The sequence below is a fragment of the Babylonia areolata genome, chromosome 21 (genome assembly GCF_041734735.1).
Source record: "Babylonia areolata isolate BAREFJ2019XMU chromosome 21, ASM4173473v1, whole genome shotgun sequence".
Classification (NCBI taxonomy): Eukaryota; Metazoa; Mollusca; class Gastropoda; order Neogastropoda; family Buccinidae; genus Babylonia; species Babylonia areolata.
This window is the reverse complement of record NC_134896.1, coordinates 51552281-51579009: the sequence shown is the minus strand read 5'-3', so window position 1 is coordinate 51579009 and position 26729 is coordinate 51552281. Positions and strand designations below refer to the sequence as shown.

The 26729-nt window shown below is 42.4% G+C and overlaps 2 protein-coding genes across 3 annotated transcripts in view; both read left to right on the top strand.

The window, feature by feature from the left end:
• LOC143295950 (uncharacterized) overlaps positions 1–26729 on the top strand; it is a 343443-nt gene that overhangs the window by 190816 nt on the left and 125898 nt on the right. The window lies entirely within an intron of this gene.
• LOC143296479 (TOG array regulator of axonemal microtubules protein 1-like) overlaps positions 15950–26729 on the top strand; it is an 88793-nt gene continuing 78013 nt past the window's right edge. For both annotated transcript variants that reach the window (XM_076608436.1, XM_076608435.1), the window contains exon 1: positions 15950–17977. In XM_076608436.1, coding sequence (XP_076464551.1) covers positions 16091–17977 — 1887 coding nt within the window. In that variant the 5' untranslated portion in view covers positions 15950–16090. The remainder of the gene's footprint in view (positions 17978–26729) is intronic.

The window sequence follows — 26729 nt, the reverse complement described above, 5'->3', positions numbered from 1 at the left end:
CACAATGGTCAACACGCTTATCTGCCGACACAATGTTCGTGAGGATCAGGGTTCGGATCTCGGTCTCGCCCTTTCTCCCAAGATTGACCGGACAGTCTATTCATTCAAATAAGAGGACACATCGAGGTACCGTGTGCAGCACTCACTTGGCGCACTGAAAAAGAACCCATGACAACAAAAGGGTTATCCTCTGACAAAATCATGCAGAAGAAATCCACTCATATAAGGATAAAATCATATATGAATGCAATCAAGAAAATAAAAAAAATCCTATTCATCCAAACCTTAACAGTGCATTTTAGTTAGGTACGTATCACACACTGAACAGGCCTACATGACAATAAAAAAAAAATCGATAAATAGATTTTAAAAAAAGAAACGACGAACGATTCAAAATGGCCAATAACTATCGTATTACCTCCCTTTCTACAAAAGGCCATATCGATTAAGTGTCGTTTTTCAAGCGCACCTTCTGCGCTCGTGTGTATGTGTGCGCGCGCGTGTGCGTGTGCGTATACGTGTGTGCTCGTATGTATATGGGTTTGTGCGTATGTGTATATGCCTGTGCTTGTGCGAGTTCTTCAGATTAACACCTTACCACATGCGTGTGTGTGTGTGAGTGTGTGTGTGTGTGTGTGTGTGTGTGTGGCAGAGACACAGACGGAGAGAGAGAGAGCATGCTCATTTGCATCACCCTGCCTTGCTTGGCGTGCATCAATACGTGCGCATGTGTATGTATGTGACTGACGTGTTCATCATTACACAACCTGTCAGCTTCCTACATGTAGTAGTGTCAGACCTGTGTGCTACCTGCATGTAGTAATGCCAGATCTGTCAGCTACCTGCATGTAGTAATGCCAGACCTGTCAGCTACCTGCATGTAGTAATGCCAGACCTGTCAGCTACCTGCATGTAGTAATGCCAGACCTGTCAGCTACCTGCATGTAGTAGTTCAGGAGGGCGGTGACGGCAGGACTGGGGATGGAGAAGTTGTAGAAGACGAAGTGGTCAACGCCCAGTGAGCGGCCAATCTCCACCTGCTGAATCAGCTCCTTCGTGTTCGTGTAGCTGCACAGCACACAGCACTGGAAACCTCACTCACCCCGTCATGTGTGTTTGTTGGAGGGAGGGGAGGAAGGTAAAAGAAATGTTCCTTTGTCCCAGCACAGGGGTTAAAGAAATGTGCCTTTGACCAGAGGTAAAAGAAATGTTCCTTTGACCAGAGGTAAAAGAAATGTTCCTTTGTCCCAGCACAGAGGGAAAAGAAATGTTCTTTTGACCCAGCACAGAGGTAAAAGAAATGTTCCTTTGTCCCAGCAGAGAGGTAAAAGAAATGTTCCTTTGTCCAGAGGTAAAAGAAATGTTCCTTTGACCAGAGGTAAAAGAAATGTTCCTTTGACCCAGCACAGAGGTAAAAGAAATGTTCCTCTGCCCAGCACAGAGGTAAAAGAAATGTGCCTTTATCCCAGCACAGGGGTAAAAGAAATGTTCCTTTGTCCAGAGGTAAAAGAAATGTTCCTTTGACCCAGCACAGAGGTAAAAGAAATGTTCCTTTGTCCAGAGGTAAAAGAAATGTTCCTTTGACCAGAGGTAAAAGAAATGTTCCTCTGCCCAGCACAGAGGTAAAAGAAATGTGCCTTTATCCCAGCACAGGGGTAAAAGAAATGTTCCTTTGTCCAGAGGTAAAAGAAATGTTCCTTTGTCCCAGCACAGGGGTAAAAGAAATGTTCCTTTGACCCAGCACAGAGGTAAAAGAAATGTTCCTTTGACCAGAGGTAAAAGAAATGTTCCTTTGTCCCAGCACAGGGGTTAAAGAAATGTTCCTTAGTCTAGAGGTAAAAGAAATGTTCCTTTGACCAGAGGTAAAAGAAATGTTCCTTTGTCCCAGCAGAGAGCTAAAAGAAATGTTCCTTTGTCCAGAGTAAAAGAAATGTTCCTTTGACCCAGCACAGGGGTAAAAGAAATGTTCCTTTATCCCAGCACAGGGGTAAAAGAAATGTTCCTTTGTCCAGAGGTAAAAGAAATGTTCCTTTGTCCCAGCACAGAGGGAAAAGAAATGTGCCTTTGTCCAGAGGTAAAAGAAATGTTCCTTTGTCCCAGCACAGAGGTAAAAGAAATGTGCCTTTGTCCAGAGGTAAAAGAAATGTTCCTTTGTCCCAGCACAGAGGTAAAAGAAATGTTCCTTTATCCCAGCACAGAGGTAAAAGAAATGTTCCTTCTTCACAGCACAGAGGTAAAAGAAATATTCCTTTATCCCAGCACAGAGGTAAAAGAAATGTGCCTTTATCCCAGCACAGAGGTAAAAGAAATGTGTCTTTGTCCCAGCTCAGAGGTAAAAGAAATGTTCCTTTGACCCGAGGTAAAAGAAATGTGCACATGGGTAAAAGAAATGTTCCTTTGACCAGAGGTAAAAGAAATGTGCCTTTGTCCCAGCACAGGGGTAAAAGAAATGTTCCTTTGACCGGAGGTAAAAGAAATGTTCCTTTGACCCGAGGTAAAAGAAATGTTCCTTTGTCCCAGCAGAGAGCTAAAAGAAGTGTTCTTTTGACTCAGCACAGAGGTAAAAGAAATGTTCCTTTGACCAGAGGTAAAAGAAATGTTCCTTTGTCCCGAGGTAAAAGAAATGTTCCTTTGTCCCAGCACAGAGGTAAAAGAAATGTTCCTTTGACCAGAGGTAAAAGAAATGTTCCTTTGTCCCGAGGTAAAAGAAATATTCCTTTGTCCCAGCACAGAGGTAAAAGAAATTTTCCTTTGACCCAGCAGAGAGGTAAAAGAAATGTTCCTTTGACCCGAGGTAAAAGAAATGTTCCTTTGCCCAGTACAGAGATAAAAGAAATGTTCCTTCGTCCCAGAACAGGGATAAAAGAACTGTTCCTTTGATCCAGCACGGAGGTAAAAGAAATGTTCCTTTATCCCAGCACAGGTGTAAAAGAAATGTTCCTTTGACCAGAGGTAAAAGAAATGTTCCTTTGCCCAGTACAGAGATAAAAGAAATGTTCCTTTGTCCCAGAACAGGGATAAAAGAACTGTTCCTTTGATCCAGCACGGAGGTAAAAGAAATGTCCCTTTATCTCAGCACAGGTGTAAAAGAAATGTTCCTTTGACCAGAGGTAAAAGAAATGTTCCTTTGTCCCAGCACAGAGGTAAAAGAAATGTTCTTTTGACTAAAGGTAAAAGAAATGTCCTTTGTCCAGAGGTAAAAGCAATGTTCCTTTGTCCCAGTACGGGGGTAAAAGAAAGGTTACTTTGTCCAGAGGTAAAAGAAATGTTCCTTTGACTAAAGGTAAAAGAAATGTTCCTTTGTTCAGAGGTAAAAGAAATGTTACCTTGTCCCAGTACGGGGGTAAAAGAAAGGTTACTTTGTCCAGAGGTAAAAGAAATGTTCCTCTGACCAAAGGTAAAAGAAATGTTCCTTTGACCAAAGGTAAAAGAAATGTTCCTTTGTTCAGAGATAAAAGAAATGTTTCTTTGTCCCAGTACGGGGGTAAAAGAAAGGTTACTTTGTCCAGAGGTAAAAGAAATGTTCCTTTGACCAAAGGTAAAAGAAATGTTCCTTTGTCCAGAGGTAAAAGAAATGTTCCTTTGTCCCAGCACAGGGGTAAAAGAAACGTTCCTTCGTCCACAGGTAAAAGAAATGTTCCTTTGACCAGAGGTAAAAGAAATGTTCCTTTGTCCCAGCACAGGGGTAAAAGAAACGTTCCTTCGTCCACAGGTAAAAGAAATGTTCCTTTGTCCAGAGGTAAAAGAAATGTTCCTTTGACCCAGCACTGGGATAGAAGATCTTGTGGAAAAGCGATGAGCCATGTGAGGAGGTTTGTTTGCTGACCTGCTTACTTACTTACTTATCCATTTCAACACCAGCCTCCCCCCCTCCTCCTCCCTCGCCCATTCTTCCACCCCCCCCCCCTCCCTCCCTCAACCCCCGCACTCCCTCCCTCGTCCATTCCAACTCCCAACCTCCCTCCTTTATCCATTCCAACCCCCCTCTTTCACCCTCCCTCCCTGATCCATTCCAACCCCCTCCCTCACTCCCTCCCTTGTCCATTTCAGTTTGAACACGTGACCTACGTTCTGACAGACACCAGTGCACACAGGGATGATGACACGCCGACCTACTTGTGCAGGCAAGGGAAGCACTTGGTGATGTTCCATCCCATCCATGACCTGGGTCGGAGTCCTTTCCTGTCCTTTCCCCCCTCCTCCTTCTCCTCATCCAGTTTGTTTCCGGAGCTGCTGTTCCTGCTTGGTCCGTAGTGCACTTGCAGCACGCTTGTGACGTCCTTGTTGACGTCAGAGGCAGCGTCAGTGCTGTTCACGACGGACACAGCGAACGGCAGATGGCCGGCTGTCAGCAAGGGGCACTCTGCAAAGGCTGCTCTGTGTCTAAAGGACAGACAAGTGTTTCACCACCATTACTTTTCTGAGCCATCCGTACGTAGTCAGCTGGTGGAAGCAATAGTATACGTGTGTGATGAAAAACAATGGAGCAGTTATCAAATGAAAAAGGTGGACTACTCTATGTTAAGATCCTTAGGCCGGGTACTTTGGTATGTCTGGCTGAAGTCATCAAATGAAAAGGTTGACCACTCTATGTTAATTAAAGGTACTTGGGCCGGGTACAGTCAGGTTTGTTGATTATATGGGACTCTATAGAGAGCGAGAGAGAGACAGAGAGGGAGAGAGAGAGAGAGAGAGAGAGAGAGAGAGAGAGAGATTAATAACGACACCACGTAAGTCTACTGCCTTTTGAAACAGGATGCGGTGTAGTCACCGTCATCAGTTAGATTACCACGTCTAGAAACGTAATGTGTAAGATACAGTCATGTTCGACTATGACCATCAAAACAGCAGAGGAAGCAACTGCTGTCCCGACCATCTGGGCTAAAATTTGATTATAACAGAGAGTGTCTTACCCATGTTACATCCCCACTCTCGCGGCCAAGAGGGTTTTTAGGAAAGTCGGCGTTAGGATGGTTCCCAAAGGCCAACTGGCCCCCCAGGCTGCAGTACTAAGAGCCAATGTAACATTGCCTCCTAGTTTTAGAGTAACAGTTCTTCACAAAAGTCTAAACTGTAAATTAATTCCCATTGCTGTGGAGAAATCATTCATCATCCATCTCTCATTTTTCTGTTGGTCCAGCTGTAAACTTATGTCCGTATCTGATTAAAGCTAAGCATTGAGCCGGGGAACGTATTAAAGGACTAAGAATAAAGGGAAAGAACTATATGAGCAATGCAAAACTCAATCAGAAGGCCACAGCGCCAAATACCATCATACGACAGAAAGTCAGTGCCCACTCAGCGTTTACAGTCACACTCTACTCATCAAAGAACAACTGAATATAATTGTAGTTTCATGCAAACCGTAAATTCCACACGTGTATGTCAGGAAGACTCTTTCTTGAAAATCAACAGGTAAATGGTCCAACAAGGTAAAAAGGAGGAGAAAACAGAACAAAAATGATTAAAGAACAAAACCAAACAAACGTATCTGAAAAAAAAAGCGGACATTTCTGTTGCCGGGTTTTTAGGAAGGTCTGGGTGCATTTCAATACTGAAAGAAGCCACGGTGCAGCGTGTACAGAAGGCATAGTGTCTGTCTCTGTTTCAGTGCTCGCACCCTCACACTTTCTGTCTGTCTCTGTTTCAGTGCTCACACCCTCACACTTTCTGTCTGTCTCTGTTTCAGTGCTCACACCCTGACACTTTCTGTCTGTTTCAGTGCTCACACACTCACACTTTCTGTCTGTCTCTGTTTCAGCGCTCACACCATCACACTTTCTGTCTGTTTCAGTGCTCACACCATCACGCTTTCTGTCTCTGTTTCAGTGCTCACACCCTCACACTTTCTGTCTGTTTCAGTGCTCACACCATCACACTTTCTGTCTGTCTCTGTTTCAGCGCTCACACCATCACACTTTCTGTCTGTTTCAGCGCTCACACCATCACACTTTCTGTCTGTCTCTGTTTCAGCGCTCACACCATCACACTTTCTGTCTCTATTTCAGTGCTCACACCCTCACACTTTCTGTCTGTTTCAGTGCTCACACCCTCACACTTTCTGTCTGTTTCAGTGCTCACACCCTCACACTTTCTGTCTGTTTCAGTGCTCACACCCTGACACTTTCTGTCTGTTTCAGTGCTCACACCCTGACACTTTCTGTCTATCTCTATTTCAGTGCTCACACCCTGACACTTTCTGTCTGTCTCTGTTTCAGTGCTCACACCCTCACACTTTCATTCGTTCAGTCATTCCAACAAACCGTAGCGTTCCTACCCAATTTCCTTCCATCGGGAATAACATCTGAGCAAACCTTGGGTGACTCCCACTGGCCGGTAGATGTCCTCCTGCTGGAAATAGACACACTTCACTCGGACAGGGCTGACCGGCCTCAACAGAGACACCAAGACACGGACCAAGGGAACCGCGCCAACGTCATCGTAATAAGCAGCGTAAACAAACACGTCAGGGTGGCGATTGTCCAGAGGCAACCATTTCGCATCCTCACTGGCCGTGGCTGAACGCTGAAGATGCTTCCATCTTGCCGTGATGATTTGGGGTTGTAGTTTTGAATTGTCCTCCTTTGTGTCTTCATGGGGACCAAATTTCACAACACTCTGTGGTTTTCTGTCTTCAAAATGACTGTTGATGTAATGCATCCTAAGCACATTTGTTAGAAGACGTCTTCTGTCTGTTTTAGCTGTTGTAGTTTTATTTAGACTTTGTGACTGGGAATACTCTACAGAATGTTGTTCGTTATTGTGAGTATCGTGGATATTACCTGCAAACAGCGTTTCGTTGACGGTGAATGGAGAGTTTCCGTGAATGATTTTACTCAGCCCTCGCAAAGCAAACCTCTCGTTTCTCCAGTGCACGTGTCCTGATGCAGTGAAGTCCATGAAGCTCTCGATCAACAAGAGAACCACGACACACAAGAACAGCAAGAAGAAAAACAGAGACTGCTTTCTCCAGATACGTTCTCTTGTGAAAAATATGCCCACATACTTTCGTTTTTCCATTTCTCCCATTCGGCGTGGATCCACGTGTGATGAAGAGAAATACGTCATGTCAAGAATTGCAACAATGTGGCTTATACATAAACAAGAAACATAACAATGTGAGGTCTCAACAATGTCCCGTTTGCCTTCTGAGTGTTCTCTGGTACTCTGGCTTCTCAACAATGTCCCGTTTGCCTTCTGAGTGTTCTCTGGTACTCTGGCTTCTAAAAAATGTCCCGTTTGCCTTCTGAGTGTTCTCTGGTACTCTGGCTTCTCAACAATGTCCCGTTTGCCTTCTGAGTGTTCTCTGGTACTCTGGCTTCTCAAAAATGTCCCGTTTGCCTTCTGAGTGTTCTCTGGTACTCTGGCTTTTCAACAATGTCCCGTTTGCCTTCTGAGTGTTCTCTGGTACTCTGGCTTCTCAACAATGACCCGTTTGCCTTCTGAGTGTTCTCTGGTACTCTGGCTTCTCAACAATGTCCCGTTTGCCTTCTGAGTGTTCTCTGGTACTCTGGCTTCTCAACAATGTCCCGTTTGCCTTCTGAGTGTTCTCTGGTACTCTGGCTTCTCAACAATGTCCCGTTTGCCTTCTGAGTGTTCTCTGGTACTCTGGCTCATCAAATCACAGAACGCGTTCCATGATGGAGAGTTTGTTGAACGGTCCATATCGGGCAATGTCAGCAACAGCCTGTGGCAGTGACCAAGACATTCTATAGGAGCCTGCTACAACCACTGTTTGCAGTATGTATAAATCGCAGTACGCTAGGAAACTGAAATAATTGATTGAGATTCGTCTGGTATATTGTGCCTCTCTAATCCCACCAAAGTGTACACACACAATGACTGATTATCAGCTCTTCTCCAATCAGTCAACCACACACAGTGACTGTCAGCTCTGCTCCAATCAACCAGCCACACACAGTGATTGTCAGCTCTGCTCCAATCAACCAGCCACACACAGTGATGTCAGCTCTGCTCCAGTCAATCTGCAGCTCTGCTCCAATCAACCAGCCACACACAGTGACTGTTAGCTCTGCTCCAATCAACCAGCCACACACAGTGACTGTCAGCTCTGTTCCAGTCAATCAACCACACACAGTGACTGTCAGCTCTGCTCCAGCCACACACAGTCAGCTCTGCTCCATCAACCACCACACACAGTGACTGTCAGCTCTGCTCCAGTGACAAATCAACCAGCCACACACAGTGACTGTCAGCTGACTGTCTCCCAGTCAATCAACCACACACAGTGACTGTCAGCTCTGCTCCAGTCAATCAACCACACACAGTGACTGTCAGCTCTGCTCCAGTCAATCAACCACACACAGTGACTGTCAGCTCTGCTCCAGTCAATCAACCATGCACAGTGACGGATTCATCAAGAAAACCAGACAAGTGACCACCAAAGGCACCTCCTCATGAAGAAAACCAGACAAGTGACCACCAAAGGCACCTCCTCATGAAGAAAACCAGACAACTGACCACCAAAGGCACCTCCTCATGAAGAAAACCAGACAAGTGACCACCAAAGGCACCTCCTCATGAAGAAAACCAGACAACTGACCACCAAAGGCACCTCCTCATTATTAACTCTCTCCATACGAACGGCGAAAACGACGACGTTAACAGCGTTTCACCCCAATTACCATCATCAAAATATTGCAAGCGGAAGGCTCGTATACTGAAGAGGTAAATTTTGACAAAGAATACCACAATTCTGACGACGGAAGCTAAAGGTTGGGTCATTCAGACACCCACTGGACATCCGAGGGGGCTGTGTGGAGGAGAAGAGAGGACTGGCCGTATTGAGTGAGTTAAGAAAACCAGACAACTGACCACCAAAGGCACCTCCTCATGAAGAAAACCAGACAACTGACCACCAAAGGCTCCTCCTCATGAAGAAAACCACACAACTGACCAGACAAGTGACAACCAAAGGCACCTCCTCATTAAGAAAACCAGACAAGTGACCACCAAAGGCACCTCCTCATTAAGAAAACCAGACAACTGACCACCAAAGGCACCTCCTCATGAAGAAAACCAGACAACTGACCACCAAAGGCACCTCCTCATGAAGAAAACCAGACAACTGACCACCAAAGGCACCTCCTCATGAAGAAAACCAGACAACTGACCACCAAAGGCACCTCCCCGTCAAGAACGACCCTCGACGTGACCGTTGGCGTGTTCAGTGAAGACCAGACCTTGTTGCAGCGGCGTGGCCCGGGGAAAACAGCTGTGTTCATCACCACGTGCTGACTGTCACTACCACAACATGTTGACTGTGTGACAGTGAAGGAAAAGAACAAAGAACGCAGTTGATGAAAGGAGATAAAGAACAAACAGCCTTTTTTTATTCACATTTCACGGATACAGTTGATTCATAAACCAAGCAAGCTGGAGGTTAACTATTCCCACTTTCTGTTGAATGTCTTTGTGAGCGCGCTTTCTCCAGTCAGTTGCTGTACTGAACAATTTGTGCTAACAAAGCACAGTTGAATCTGCACACATGTCACCCATTGTTTCACACACAAGGAAAGATAAGCCATTTGGCTGGTTGATTGAGCGTCAGTCATAAATGTCATTTTGCATACGTCTTTTTTGCCTTTAAATTTGGCTGATAAAAGTTATGGCTTTTTAAAACTCTCTTTGCTCAGTTTTACGCGTCCAGCGTATTGACGGATGGTATCATATAACTGCTGTGCCTGTTTTTGTGGGCTGTGTTGTAAAGCTGTGTGCTTTGGCAACATACTGACTAGATATTATTTTTCATTTGTTTATTTGTTTATCTTTTTATCTTATAATGCTTGTGTGTGTGTGTGTGTGTGTGTGTGTGTGTGTGTGTGTGTGTGTGTGTGTGTGGTCGTCTTCAGTTTAACGTCTTTCCACTTGAAGTGATATTAGACGGAAAAAAAACACACACACAAAAAAAAAACCAAAAAAACATGGGGGTAGGGGTTGTGGGAGGGGTGGGGAGTAAAAGTGTGTGTATGTGTGGAGGGTGAATAGGGAGGGACAACGCCAGGGAAAATGGAAACGTTATAAACGCCAACATCAAACAGCTATAACAAATGTCCTATTGGACTACGCAGCAAACCTTCTGCAACAGTAAATAACATATTGGAATAGTTAATAACACATTCAAAAGAACTTTTGGTGAAGTCTGGCAAAAAAACATTTTAGATTCTGACATTCGAATATTATATAGTTGCTAGATATATGTTCTCCACATATGCATCTGACATCTTTGCTGAACTTAGTTATAAAAGCGTTCAGTTTTATCCTGTTTCATAATGTATGAATCTGCCTTAATCTCATTGAATTACTGTATGTATTTGACTGATTGATAGTTCCCGGTTGTTGAACATTAATTACACTATGGTTTAAAGTTTTGCCGTTTTCCTGGTATAATTCTCTGACTTTGTTCCAACATGTTTTTTTCTAGTATTCGATAACCCTCTTGTACAGACAGAGGCACATAAAGTTCTATGGTTCCCTGTTCGTTTTTTGTACCTTTTCTTGCAGTACTGTCAGCCCATTCATTGTACAGACTACCAAGATGTGAAGGAACCCAGCAAAACGTAATATGTATTCCCTTCAAGCTTAAAAGATGTAAAATGTGGCTGATTTCTATTATGATTTTGGATTTGTTCTTACAATTTGATGAGTTTAAAGCACATAATACAGATTTGGAATCAACGCAAAATAAGACTTGTAGAAGGCAAACTGGAAGATCAAGAATATGATTTAGAGCCATAAGAACAGCAGTAAGTTCAGCAGTGAATATTGAACTATTTTTACCAATATACTATGATCTCTCCGTTTTCAGTTTTGGTATGACGAAAGCTGAACCTGCTTGGCCATTGTCTAATAGTGAGCCGTCTGTGTAAATCTGTAAATGATCACAGTTTCTATTTTGAAGGTGTACTCGGACTTCCGTTGCCATGATATTCGGATTTTCATTCTTTTTCATATCAGTGTGATTAACATCAAAATGTGCTTTATTCATCTCCCAGATGAGATATGGACTTACGGTCTTCTGTGTGTCTACGTCATCTGAATGAATTTCAGACTTTTCGAACAGGTTTGACACAAACGTGCCAATGAGTGTTAAATAAGATATGTTTTTAGCTCTTTTGGGGAAGTTGTTTTCGGATGTAATTTTTACTTCCTCTGATGTGTAATTTTCAGTTGTCGAGCTTCTCAATACGTATTTAGCACATGCGAGGTTTCCGTATTCATCCAAAGGTAGTACTCCTATTTCTGTGTATGTTCCGAGGGTCGATGCATGGAAAGGTACACCAAGGGCAAGTCTATAATTATGCTTTACAGTCTATGCTTTGAATTTTCTTTAGCAAATATTTTGGAACATTGAAAAAGACTTCTTGTCCATAGGATAGTTTGGATCAAATAAGTGATGATGATAAATGTTTCAAAATCGTTGTATCTTGTCCCCAGTACTGTTTACTCACAATTTTGAGTAAGTTTAAAGATTTTCTTGCTTTTGTTATTATATATTCAATATGGCTGTTCCAAGTTAGTTTTGAAGTAAGTATCAATCCTAAAAACTTAACAGTATCTTTATACTGAATTGTCTCATTTTCAGTCTTAAATGTTGGTAACTCTTCTGGGTTTGTACCATTGTTAAAAAGCATAATGTGTGTTTTTTCTGATGATAATGTAAGACCATTATCAGCAGTATATCTATTTAATCTATCTACTTGTCTTTGGTATATTTTCTTGATATAGTTTAAAGCCCTTTTGGATGTATTCCGTTTCATAGTTACATTCATCCACATACACATATCATCTGCGTATTGCACTAGGATCACATCTTTTGATAAGTGTTTGGGTAAATCGTTCAACAAGATATCAAATAGAACAGGGGCAATAACAGAACCTTGGGGTAATCCCATGTGAAGAGTCTTAGGATTCGAGTACGTATTCCCGACCCGTACCTGTAAACTTCTTTCACTCAGGAAATCTTTGATATAATCATAGATATGTCCTGAAAAGCCAACAGATTTCAGTTTAAAGAGTAACTTTGCATGCCAAACTTGATCAATCTTCACATCAAAAAAAGTTACAAGAACGTTTTTCCTTCTAGCGAATTGTTGTTTTACATGTGTTGTAAGTTTTACCAAATTATCAATTGCAGATCTACCTCTCTGAAAGCCTGCTTGGTTAATTGGGATAATCTTAATTTTATGACAATAGTACATTAGCCTTCTCAAAATTATTCTTTCCATTAGTTTACCAGTATGTAATGTTAGTGCAATTGGCCTGTAGCTGCTTTTATCTGTTTTGCATTTTCCTAGTTTATTAACTGGTATCACAATAGACTGTTTCCATTGTGTTGGCATTAAACCATCAATCCAGCACTTTTGAAAAACCTCAAACAATAAAACAACAAAATTTTCTGGTAAATGTCTCAGCATCTCATTTGAGACTGCATCAAGTCCTACAGATGTTTTCTTTTTAGGGAGAGTTACTAATGCTTCTTTAACCTCGTTGAGCGTGAGTGGAGCATTGATGTACTGACTTGTACTCAGGACTTGGATCTGTATAATCACTTTTGCTCTCCTCTTCGGTTCTGTTTTCTGTTTTTAAGTGAGAGACCTTCCAATCACATAGACTCCGAGAACATTTCTACATATGTTTCTGCCTTCTCTACATTGGACGGAAAATCTTTGTCTTTTATCTTAATAGGACAAGATGGCAAATTTACACCTTCGTTCATTTCATTAATTTTTTCCATACCTTTTTAGGATCTTTGTGATCAGAAATCTCCCTATCACAGAAGGAAGACCAATATTGTCTTTTTGCCTGTGCAATGACCATGTTGCTATGATGGTTTGCCTTCTTCTTTTCAATAAGATTCTCTGGTGATTTGCTGTTCAGATAAGTTAAAAATTTAAGTTATAAATTTAGATTTTAAAAAAAATTATCTACTGCTGCTTCACAGGCTGGTGACCACCAAATATTTCCTGAATGCTTGCTTGATTTAAGTGAATTGCATTTTTGGAATTGATATGTCGGCAGCTTGTAAAATGGTGTCAGTAAAGAAGGAATACAATGTATCAATATCCGCGGTGTTTATGAACTCTGTGTTATAGCTGTGTTATATAGTGTGTGTGTGTGTGTGTGTGTGTGTGTGTGTGTGTGTGTGTGTGTGTGTGTGATCCTATGTGCAATTTGTTGTTTTGGCTTAGTGTATATAATATATATACACATATATGTGTTGTTTTTTGCATGTGCAAATGTATGTTATTATGTAACAGTGTATATGTATTGCTTCATGTGAGGCGTTCAGAGCCAGTTTAGGGGGTGGGGGGGATTTTGCGCCATATAAGTATCTCATATATATATATATATATATATATATATATATACTACAGAGAGAGAGAGAGAGAGAGAGATGAGGGGGTGGGGGGGGGGGATATCAACGTTCATGTAGTGATTGGTACAATTATGTAGATGACATACTTTCGAAGTTTAAGGCTTCATTAACTAAAATTTTTAAAAGACAATATGACAACATGGTCCAACTTAATTGATTTAAACAGCCACATCTCAATCTAAACATGGATCTAAATTTGATCTAAACTAGACAGTTAGCTCATCTACAGTCACAGGTTTAAATCTGATCCAAACTAGGAATTTAGCTCATCTACAGTCACAGGTTTAAATCTGATCCAAACTAGGAATTTAGCTCATCTACAGTCACAGGTTTAAATCTGATCCAGACTAGGCAATTAACTCATCTACAGTCACAGGTTTAAATTTGATCTAAACTAGGAATTCAGCTCATCTACAGTCACAGGTTTAAATCTGATCCAAACTAGGCACCTGGGAAAAGGACCAGGAATATGAAGCAGTGACTTTATAGGGAGCTAGCCAGATGACCTCTTCCATACTGGGACATGAAGGTGGATCTCAGGGGTCTACACGGATCTCAGGGGTCTACACTGATCTCAGGGCAAGGTTTACACGGATCTCAGGGGTCTACACGGATCTCAGGGGTCTACACAGATCCTGATCCCCGGCAGTGTGCTTCCACACATTCTGACTGCCGCGTTCACTGAGATAGAACCCTCGATTGAGACTGTCAGCATCATAGGAATGACAGCGTCGGTACCTATGATATATATATATATATATATATATATATATATATATATATATATATATATATATATATGTGTGTGTGTGTGTGTGTGTGTGTGTGTGTGTGTGTGTGTGTGTGTGTATTTGGTTGCCACCCATTTTTTGCTTTTCATTTGTAAAGACTGTTCGACATGTCCACAACACACTGGCACAATCACACACACACACACACACACACACACACACGCGCGCGCGCGCGCGCGCGCGCACAAACACACGAACACACGCACAGACACACACACACACACACACACACACACACACACACGAACATACGCACGCACGCACAGACAGACAGACAGACACACACACACACACACACACACACACACACATTCTCTTAACCCACAAACTCCTCGACAGCCATTTCCCCGGGCCTCAACCCCCTCCTCCCGGAGAACCTGCATGGCCTCCCTTCTCTGCCTCCACACCCCCTCCCCTCTCCATCCATACCATTCCCCGGCCTTCCTTCTCTGCCCACTCCCTTCCCCCACCCCTCCCCTCTCCATCCATCCATCCGCTCCCCCTCCCTTCTTTGCCCCCCCCCCTTCTCCACCCCCTCCCTTCTCTGCCCCCCCACGCCTTCTCCACCTCCTTCCTTCTCTTCCCCCCTCCATCCCCTCCCCCTCCCTTCTCTGCCCCCCACCCCCCTTCTCCATGCCCTCCCCCTCCCTTCTCTACCCACCCCTCCCCTCTCCATCAATCTCCTCCCCCTCCCTTCTCTGTCCCCCCCCCCTCCATCCCGTCCCCAGGCCTTCCTTCTCTGCTCCCCCCTTTCCCCCCTTCTCTGCCCCCCCCCCCTCCCTCTTTCCCCCCTTCTCTACCCCGCAACCCCCCTTCTATCCATCCCGTCCCAAGGCCTTCCTTCTCTGCTCCCCCCCCCCCCTCCCCGCCCCACTCCTCCCCTTTCCCCCATTCATCCCGTCCCCCCGGCCTTCACTGATTGCGGTCTCCCATCCCGTCATGAGAGATTCTTCATATTCTCTCATTTCGATCCGATGAGCATAACGTCAAGTGAGCACAGTGACTCACATCACCTCCCCCCTCCCCCCCGCTCACCTCAGTATTCATAAAGCGGCACACGGCTACTCTCCTACACAACTGATCAATTCATTGCTGCCCCAGTAGTAAATAAAAAGCATTATTGTAAAAGCTTTTGGGGTCAGGCAGATGAATAAACAAATGAATAAGCAGATAAATAAATAAATGACATAACAAAACAAACAAAAGATACTTAAACGATTAGAAAACTAAAAACTAAAACAATCAACACCAACTGAATAGAAAAATAGTAGAGTAAATAAATGTATAGTTAAATGAATAAATTAATAAACTGATAAATAAATGCACAAAAATGCACAACGAACAAATCAGTTAACTTAGCAGCTGTATTAATCAGTAAGTTATTCAACCAGTTGTTCAAACAAAAACAACAACAAAACAAAAAGCAACAACAACATAATGACTGCTGTCTGACGCTACGGTTCTGCGCAAGAGAATACAGTAAGCATCGCGATTATTTGAACATTTATCTTAATGCTTTCACCCAGTTTGGGATATGGGATACAACAAAATGCACAGCGGGCAGATAAAAACAAACGACGCAGTAAATCATAATCAAACCAAACTGCAGAAGGAAGACTACTTCGTTAGCAACTTTGCAGACGTGTAAAAGAGTCATTCCCCTTGTCGTCATCCGGGGCTGTGGAGGCAGGTCACGTGATGAACACAATTTATGTTGTTGTGGAGAAGCCGCCATATTCTCTGGGCAAGCTGTCAGAACGTCACTGTCCTCATATTCGAAGATGGTCAGGCAAGCAAGTTTTCCCTTTTGTGAATTTTGGATGAGATGATCGGTAGTGAGAGGCATATATGCCTTCAGTTCATTGCTCTGTGATAACGGTCGGAGACTTAGGTAGGTTTAATGGCGAGCAAAATTCAAGTTGCTAAGTTCCATGACTTCAGTGAGGGTCCAATGATAGATCCAACTTCTTCTGGAGTTTGGAATATGGAAGAAAATGACGTTGTTGGCCAGTTGAGAGACGAGAGTTTCAAGAAAAGGGTTGAAATCCTTGAGCAGCTTATCATCACTGTGAAGAGGAATGGAGGTCGCCTGCCATACTCTGATCACGAATCCATTTTCAGAGGACTGGGCTTGGCTCTGTCGGACTCGAACTGGGAGATAAGACTGAAGTGTATTGTGCTTCTGCAAGAGTTGATCCCGAGCCTTGAGGATGACTTGGATCATTGCATGTCTCTTGTTTTGAACAAGTTGATTGCTAACATAGGTGACAGCAAGGTCACACTGAGAAAAGCCGTCATCAGCAACCTGCATCGTTACATGAAGCACACCAAAAATCTCCCAGCATTGCTGCATGCCATAGTCAACACAGGGCTGGAAAATGAAGATGCTAGAGTTCGACGAGAAACAATCTCTGCTTTACCAATGCTCCTCACAAGGGACTTCACAGATGCAAACCTGTATGGAATTGTCCAGTCCCTTGCAAAGAAACTACTGGACACTTCAGCCGAAGACAATTTGAAAGATGTGTCCCTCACCACCTTAGACTCAATAGAAAAACTTTTAGGCGAAGAAAAATTTGAAGTCTATGTTCAAAAACTGTCACCATCATTGAGGAAGTACTACCTTCAGTTGACAGGGAAACTTGAGAATCAGAATGCCACAGAAAATCAAGATCACTCTGGCATGTACAGTGCACGACAGACAAGTACGCAAGGAGGGTTGGATAGACAAGACAGGTACATGGACAGTTTGGAGTTTGGGATCATACCCACTCACATCATGACACGCATTAACGACCAGAAAGACTTCAAAACACGTGCACAAGCTGTAGAAGATCTGAAAGGAGTGATCCTGTCTTTGACGTCCCATGACATCAACCAAAAACTCATCCCCAACATGTTGCCTTTCATGAGCTTTCTGAATTCTCTGCTGGATGATTCAAATTTCAAAATAATTACAGTGACTCTGGAAATAGTGTACAGTGTTGTGGAACGTCTTGGTGCGAGTGTGAAGAACTATGTGAAGAACATTGTGAATGTGTTGTCAAAGCGAATGGGAGACAACAAAGTTGTGATCCGTCATTCCATTATGCGAGTCTTAATGAAGATGATGCAGTGTTACTCACCACAGCTGGTTCTGTCTGTCATTTTTGATAACTTATCACACCGTAACTCCCGTGTCAGACAGGAGATTATCAACTTCATTATTGCTGCCCTCTTGACGTTTCCAAGTTATGAATTTGATTTGCCTAGCATCTGCATGGTTGTGGGTCCAACACTGACAGATGTGAAACGACAGGTGCGACAAGCTGCCTTGGAATGCTTTGCTGTCCTGGCTCAGGCCATGGGGTCTGGCCGATTGCAACCTTTGGTTCAAGCTGTGGACCAAGTGGAACTCAGTTCTGAGGGAGAAGGTCTCATGGCTGCAGTACAAGCTCGTCTTGCTCGCAGGCAGCTACCCCGACTGAACAGCGATGGTTTGGTAGAGTATGCTACCCCAGTCCCAACGTCGGCAACACAGAGGTCTTCCCCTGCCAATCAGAGTGCAGACACAGAGTGGATTTTAGCAGTGGGAGGGGGGACAGTTCGTACAGCCCGTTCTGATATCATGGAACTGGAGTCTGTTACATCGGGTTCAGCACGGTCCACCCCCATGACTGACTCCAGTGCCCCAACCCCGGTGCCCCGTAGGTTCATGAGTGCTGGTCGGGGACGCAACAAACTGCCATGGGAAGAAGACGAGCGCTCCAGGGCATATGAAGATCTTCCCAACTCAGCTCCTGCTCATGTAAGTCTCAGTCACTTAATTAAGTCCATTAGTCGACTCAGACTTCATCATTTTCATTTTGTCTTGGGCTTTCTACTGTCCACAGAACATAGGATCAAATCAATGATCATGCCTGTGCATTTGAAACATATGTTTAATTTTCATGATTTTGCAAATTTTATGCAAGTTAAAAGTGAAAAGCACAATGTTTAATTTTAAATCATTTTTAATTGAGCATTTGAAAGATAATGCTATCAATATTTTCTTCATCAGTGTGTTGGCAAAGTTCATATATGCACTCAACTCCCCCCCCCCCCCCCCCCCCCCCCTTTTTTTTTTTTTTAGCTACACAGTATCCTCTTTCCTTCAGTCTAGTACTTGCCCACAGTACTAGTAAAAAAATAACCCTGCACCCCTTTCCCTTCCCAATGCCCCCTGCCCCCCTCCCACCAACACCACCCTCCTCACTGTCCCCAGTGAAATATTTAGCCAAAAATAACATAAAATCATGTATAGTTAACTATTGCACTTAGAGCACATTCCACCACTGTGCTTTTTGACTCAACTTGTGTAAACAAAGTGAGTCTATGTTATAACCCGGCGTTCAGTTGTCTGTGTGTATGTGTGTGTATGTACTATGTATGTGTGTGTGGCTGTGGTAAACTTTAGAATTGGGGATTTGCCATTTTCTCTGGAAATACTCTGTACATCAGTACCAAATTTTGCTTAAAAATTGTAGGAAAAAAGATCTTCACAGTCATACCAATAATAGTTTGTATGTCTCCTGAATTATGCCATGTTTCCTGTATCATTAATGGTTTATTTCTTTGAGGCCATTTCCAGGATTCCAAAAACTGCATATTAGATTATTACCGCATCCCAGTTGCAGTAGCGTCAGCGATGTTTTTCTTGTTCGCAATTAAATGGAAAGATACAAATTCTCGACAGAACACATACACTAATAAAGTGACACAGACTACATCATTGACGTGTTTACTGCATATGAATCTTTTAAAGTGGATACTCAATTAACTGGAATGAACATAAAAGAGAAATTGAATCGACCATGTCATACTTACCCGGTGAGTGTAACTAAACTTGTACATCCCTCTAGATCCAGAGAAAACAGCTAAATATTGCGCTGTGATTGTGGCGATGGCAACGTCCTTTACCGTGGACTTAAAAGAATTCTTAAATGCCCAAGATACACCAGAATAATATGATTTAAACAGCGTTATCACTTTGAATACTGCCCTTAAAAAAGCATGCTTATAATTAAGTTAAATGTTAATTTTTTTTAATGTCATTCATGGATCCGCAGTAGTGCAGTGACTAACTCACAAAGACAATTTCTTCCCACCCAAACATGCCGGGTTCAGATCTGCGCTTGGGCCTCTTTTTTTTTTTTTTTTTTTTTTTTTAAACCTGAAGCTTTATGATAACAAATACAGAACAGACATTTTAATGATTAAATTAATTTAGAAATAAAAAAAAAAAAAATTCAAAGTGTATCACAAGTGAGTCTTGAAGGCCTTGCTTCTCATTTTAAAAATATTATACCCTGTACATTTTGCCTCTACTTCAGACTCACTCACACTCAGAGTGATTACCAGTCTCAGTAGTCTTAGTAACTACTTTTACTGTAATACTAATAGTATTATTTAGCATGATTTAAATTAACATTTGCAAGGGGAGAGAAAATTTAAGAAATATCATCTGTTTGACTGTTGTGATGTTAGGGAAGGGAAGGGACAGTGAATGAGTCTTGTTTTGATGGAGATGTTTGGAAAGGGAAAGTGAAGACAGCTGTTGTTGTCTTGATGGAGATGTTGGGAAAGGGGAAGTGAAGTCAGTTGTTGTCTTGATGGAGATGTTTGGAAGGGGGAAGTGAAGACAGTTGTTGTCTTGATGGGAGATGTTTGGAAAGGGGAAGTGAAGTCAGTTGTTGTCATGATGGAGATGTTGGGAAAGGGGAAGTGAATACAGTTGTTGTCTTGATGGATATGTTGGGAAGGGGGAAGTGAATACAGTTGTTGTCTTGATGGAGATGTTTGGAAAGGAGGGGAAAGTGAAGTCAGTTGTTGTCATGATGGAGATGTTGGGAAAGGGGAAGTGAATACAGTTGTTGTCTTGATGGATATGTTGGGAAAGAGGAAGTGAAGTCAGTTGTTGTCTTGATGGAGATGTTGGGAAAGAGGAAGTGAATACAGTTGTTGTCTTGATGGAGATGTTGGGAAAGAGGAAGTGAATACAGTTGTTGTCTTGATGGAGATGTTGGGAAAGAGGAAGTGAATACAGTTGTTGTCTTGATGGAGATGTTGGGAAAGGGGAAGTGAAGACAGTTGTTGTCTTGATGGAGATGTTGGGAAATGGGAAGTGAATACAGTTGTTGTCTTGATGGAGATGTTTGGAAAGAAGGGAAAGTGAAGTCAGTTGTTGTCATGATGGAGATGTTGGGAAAGAGGAAGTGAATACAGTTGTTGTCTTGATGGAGATGTTTAGAAAGGGGAAGTGAATACAGTTGTTGTCTTGATGGAGATGTTGGGAAAGAGGAAGTGAATACAGTTGTTGTCTTGATGGAGATGTTGGGAAAGAGGAAGTGATGACAGTTGTTGTCTTGATGGAGATGTTGGGAAAGGGGAAGTGAAGTCAGTTGTCATGATGGAGATGTTTAGAAAGGGGAAGTGAAGACAGTTGTTGTCATGATGGAGATGTTTAGAAAGGGGAAGTGAAGACAGTTGTTGTCTTGATGGAGATGTTTGGAAAGAAGGGGAAGTGAAGTCAGGTGTTGTTGTCTTGATGGAGATGTTTGGAAAGGGAAAGTGAAGTCAGTTGTTGTCATGATGGAGATGTTTAGAAAGGGGAAGTGAAGACAGTTGTTGTCTTGATGGAGATGTTTGGAAAGGGAAAGTGAAGTCAGTTGTTGTCTTAATGGAGATGTTGGGAAAGAAGGGGAAGTGAAGTCAGTTGTTGTTGTCTTGATGGAGATGTTTGGAAAGGGAAAGTGAAGACCGTTGTTGTCTTGAATGGAGATGTTTGGAAAGAGGAAGTGAAGACAGTTGTTGTCTTGATGGAGATGTTTGGAAAGGGAAAGTGAAGACCGTTGTTGTCTTGAATGATATGTTGGGAAAGGGAAAGTGAAGTCAGTTGTTGTTGCCTTGAATGAGATGTTGGGAAGGGGGAAATGCAGTCAGTTGCCTTATAAGTTATACTGATATTGAATCAGAGTTGTTCACAACCGGCCCATACAAGCACAAGACTACAGGATTAGTCCTTATTACTGCAGTTACTGCCAGAGGTACTGACAGGGAATAATTGTGTTCTGGAAGGTTCAGTGAGAGTACTGAGTCTAAATTTTGTCTTAGCCGTGCCTTTCATTTTGCATGATTGAATTGAACTGTCTTGCTTTGCATGACTTTGGCAGTGCCCCATAATCCTTTTACCTGCTGTGGTGTGTAGCAGCATTAGGGACTTGATAAAGCGCAGCAGGATTAAGTATTAATAGTAGTGATTAGTGTAATATATAGTGATGAAAAAAAAAACACAGAAAAATATTATAAACAGAGTACTCATCCTGCAGTATAACATACACTGCGACACCTGTTTCGATTTCAGATAATCCTGCCCCCCCTTTTCTCTACACATGTATTATCTCCACACCCCTATTCCCCCAGCACATCACTTTCTGTCCTGCTTCCCACAGGTCTTCTTCCCAGCCAGCCACACAACACACACACACACACACACACACACACACACACACACACACACACACACACACACACACACACACACACACACACACACACACACACACAAGACCGAATTCTAGAAAAGTTAGTCTGTCATCCAAGTACAACAGGTACAACATGTATTTTATTAATTTTTAAAAATTAATTTCACATTACGTAATGAGCAAATTATATATGAAATTGCTCTTTAGTAAGCTTTCCAACCAACCAAACTTTTTTTTTTTTTTTATAAATAAAAAACAACTTGTGCATGCATGACACTGTGTTAGAAAGCATTGTGAAGTAAGGTTTGAACATTTGTTGCTGGGCGTGATGTGTGAGAATTGACATTACTGCTGTAGTCTACTACTGTACTAGTCCTGTGTGTTTCCTTTTTTGCAATAGGAAAGGAAAGTGAAGTCAGCAAAAGTTGGCAATTTGGTAAGAATGTGTAGTTGCTCTGAAATTCCTAACATTGCTTTTTTTCCTCTCCCCTTTTACTTGGATATTGCGCCAGAAACAAATAGCGTTTAGTTGGTCTGCCTGCCTTTGCTCTTGGATTTGAATCTCCAGACTTTGATTTATGATTATTTTACAGATTGTAATACACTAGACTTTGATGTCTGATTATTTTACACTGACGGATTGTGATTCAGCAATTTTTAAACTGTTGGAATGGTCAGTCATGAAATGACCTGCTGTGACCATTACAACTTTATTACAATATAAACTGTTGGAATGGTCAGTCATGAAATGACCTGCTGTGACCATTACAACTTTATTATAATATAAACTGTTGGAATGGTCAGCTGTGAAATGACCTGCTGTGACCATTACAACTTTATTATAATATAAACTGTTGGAAATGTCAGTCATGAAATGACCTGCTGTGACCATTACAACTTTATTACGATATAAACTGTTGGAATGGTCAGTCATGAAATGACCTGCTGCGAACATTACAACTTTATAAACAAGTGTTGGAATGGTCCGTCATGAAATGACTTGCTGTGAACATTACAACTTCATTATTTGTAATGAAACATTTCAAACAGCACACTCCACCTCATGAAGATCTATAGAACTTTATTGTAACAATGCAAAAGAATGCCACAGAATAGATTCATACACAGACACACCGGTGCACATACTGGCACACACTCGGACACAGTCACATACACCTGCTCACTCACACTGTATATTGACTGTTACTAGTGTTAGTGAAACAAATTATTATTAGATAATAATTGAAATAGACTAACACATGCATAGAAAGAGCCAGTAGATCAGAAGAAAATTGTGTGTTTCAGCAGCGGTAATCATAGTATTGCTGAAACAGGTGGGTTTTGACAACTGTTGTAAAAGTTGAAGGGCTAGGTACAGCTGTAAGTGTAAGAATCATGAACTGAAGACCGAACGAGGTGGCAAAGAAAAGGAAAGGTGTTCATCTACATGTAGGCAAGGTATCGACATGTTGGGGAACACAGATGTGACTAAGTTTGCATGTACATAAGTTGAATGGTGTTTGTATATATATATATACAATGGGAAGGAGTGGCATCCGCAGTAACATAAAGAGGCCGCCATGCATGACAGCTGGTTCTCCCATCTTGTTAGAGGCTGGCATTGTTTGTTTCACTGCTGTACAGTAGTAGAGTGATGATATTTTCGGCAAAATATTTAATCACTGTTTGGGCGTAGTAAAAGGAAAGAAAATGAAAAAAAGACTTTAAAAAAAAAAAAAAAAAAGAAAAAGAAAAAAGAGAGAGAGAAAAGAAAAGAAAAAAAAAAAAGAAATGAAAGAAAAAAGAAAATCAGAAAACAAAATAGAGGGAAAAAACAGAAAGTGGGGAAAAATAGGAGGTTGTAGGCCCCACAACAGACACCAAAAAACATTGTCAGTGTGTGTGTGTGTGACAAAAAAAAAAAAAAAAAAAAGGAGGGGAAAAAGAAAGTGGGAAAAATTAGCTAGGAGGTTGGAGGTCCCACTAAAAACAACAACAAACAACAACAACAACAAGAAAACAAACAAGAAACCAACAACCGAAAACTGTGTGTGTGTGCGCGCGTGTGCGTGCCATCACCTTCGTCTCGTTTTCTCTCTTTGCCCCCCTCCCTCCTGTTAGTTTTTGTGGCATTTAACATTTTACAGCTGAGTAACCAATTTCTCTCTCCCTCTCTCTCTTGTCCAGTTGTTTAGGTACATTAAAACCAAAGTAATTTTCAGCCACAGCAGATTTGCCAGCTGAATTAGAAAGACTCAGACAAGACAAGACAAGACAAAATCTTTATTATCGAGGGTAATAGATAAGCAAGTAACATGCTTTTTTACATCCAGCTCTCGCCCGAAAGAGGGAATAAAGTTAAAGAAGTTTTAAGCCTTGCTCTATCAGAGAGAGAGGGAGAGGCGCACGCGGCAGGCTGTAGCCTCCAGCAAGATGGCAGCTTGCTGGCTCACAGCCGGCCTCCCTTCTTCCCCTCCATACTATTGAGCTCGATATTTCTAGCAAATCAAGAGGAAAAACATCTCTGGCTGCCAGAGAGAAATGGAAATAAGGCTGGGGAGCAGGATGTTGCTTTGTATAAAAAAGAGAAGAAAGAAAAAAAAAAAAAGAAAGGAGGAGTGTATCTGTGTTATCATCACTGAGCTTGAGTGTTCTTGTTCCCTCACAGTCTGCTCATTATGTGATGGGAGTTTTAAGCCTTGCTCTATCATCTGTGATTTGATTCTTGCTTGGAAAGTTCTCTAATCATCCTATGGTCAGCTTTCAGAATGTTTCTCGACCCCCCCACCCCCCACCCCCTCCCTTTTCCCAGATATGGCTGTTCAATTGCTCTAATTGATGCCTGTATTTTCTTTTTTCTCATAAAACTATGATGAACTGTTATTTTTGTTCAAACTAACCACTTTTATTTTCCTGTTTTAACATTTATTGTTGTTGCTGAACATCATTATTGTTCTCTTGATTCTTTTGTTTAATAATTATTACTTAATTTACAACAGCAGAAATATTATTAGTGTTATTATTTATTAAGATTATAATGGTAATGATGATGATTATTATTGATTTATTATTTTACTTTTTTAGATTTATAGAATCACAAATTTTACATTTTAGGAGATATAATGTGCCCTGACTCAGGCAAATTTGGACAAAAAAATGTGTTAAAATTTGAAATTGATCACCTGCACTCTCACACTGTGTTCCAGTTGCTGGCAAGAATGGCTGGAACAAACTCAGCAACACATTCTTAATTCTTTTCTCACGTTCTTATTGTTATGGGATATGTCATTGTATGGTACCATTTGGAGAAAGATAAGAGCCTATGAAGGTTAATACAGGATCGGCAAGGTGTTCAGCATATATCATAAAATATTGGTACCTATCTCTCTCTCTCTCTCTCTCTCTCTATATATATATATATATATATATATATATCGGGCGTCCCCCCAAAAAGTTAACCACTTTTTGACAAGTATTTTCTCAGTGATAGAGAAACCGAATTCATAGTAAATTTTCACATAGTAACCTTAGGGCATCATCAACAAGTATGCAAAATATCTAAGATGCAAGAGAAGTGCCATGAGCAGAACAAGGAGCTCCACATGGTCTTTGTAGACCTGACTAAGGCCTTCGACATGGTGAACCGCTGTGGTCTGTGGAAAGATCCTCTTAAAGTTCGGCTGCCCAGAGAGCCTAATTCAGCTGATTGCGTCATTCCACGATGGCATGCAGGAAAATACTGACATGTCGGATCCATTCTCTGTGGTAAATGGAATGAAGCAGGGCTGCATCCTGGCACCCACACTGTTCTCCATTCTCTTCTCTTCCATGCTGATTGACGCCTTCCAAGACTGTGACCAGGACATCTACATTCAGTTTTGCACAGATGGCAAACTTTTCAACTTGCGGTGACTCCACGCCAGGTCCAGGGTGTCTGAAGCTCTGTTGAGAGAGTTCCTCTTCGCTGATGACTGCATGCTTGCTGCACACACCCATGAGGACATGCAGTTCATTATGGACAGGTTCTCAACCTCCTGCAGGCGCTTTGGACTCACCATCAGCCTCAGCAAGACCCGAGTCCATGTACCAACCAGCTAGCTCACAGAACATCAGTGCCTCCCCCCCCCCCCCCCCCCCCCCTCAACCCCCCAACCTGCAATCAAGATCAGTGACACAGATATCAAGTCAGTCGACAAGTTTTGCTACCTGGGCAGCACCCTATGCAGCAATGGAACCCTTGATGCAGAAGTGACGCTGCGCATCACCAAGGCCAGCTCCACCTTTGGCAGACTCAACAACAGGCTGTGGAACAACAAAGGCATCAGGCTGAGCACCAGAATCAAAACCTACAGAGCTGTTGTGCTGACCACCTTGTTGTACTGCTGTGAAACATGGATGACATATCGCCGTCACAGTCAGCAACTTGAGCAGTTTCACCAGATATGCATATGAAAGATCCTCAGCATAAAGTGGCAAGACAGGATCTCCAACCTCCAGGTCCTAGAGAGGAGCGGCCTGCCCAGCATCGAAAGCTTGCTGACCCAGTGCCAGTATGCTGGACAGGACACGTTATCCGCATGACAGACAGCAGGATCCCGAAGATGCTTTTGTATGGCTAGCTGAAGGAAGGCCACCGCAAACATGGAAGACCCTGCAAGCGCTTCAAGGACACCTTGAAGATGAACCTCAAAGCCTCTGACATAGACATCGCTTCCTGGAAACTGATGCCCTTGACTGCCCTCGTTGGAGGATGCTGTGCTCTAGTGGCATAAAGACGTTTGAAAACAAGAGAATGCTGGCCATTAAGGAGAAGCATGAGCGAAGGAAGCAGGGCTCAACTTCTGGAGATGTTTTCCCTTGCAACACCTGTGGGAAGTGCTGCGCATCCAGAATTGGACTCTTCTCCCATATGAGGACACACACCGACAGATAAGCCTGCCTGTCTACTCATCCGTCGGACCGACGGGAGACTCCATCATCTCCTTGTCATCATCCTTTTCTTCTTCATCAGAAATACAGAGAAATGGTTGTAAATTG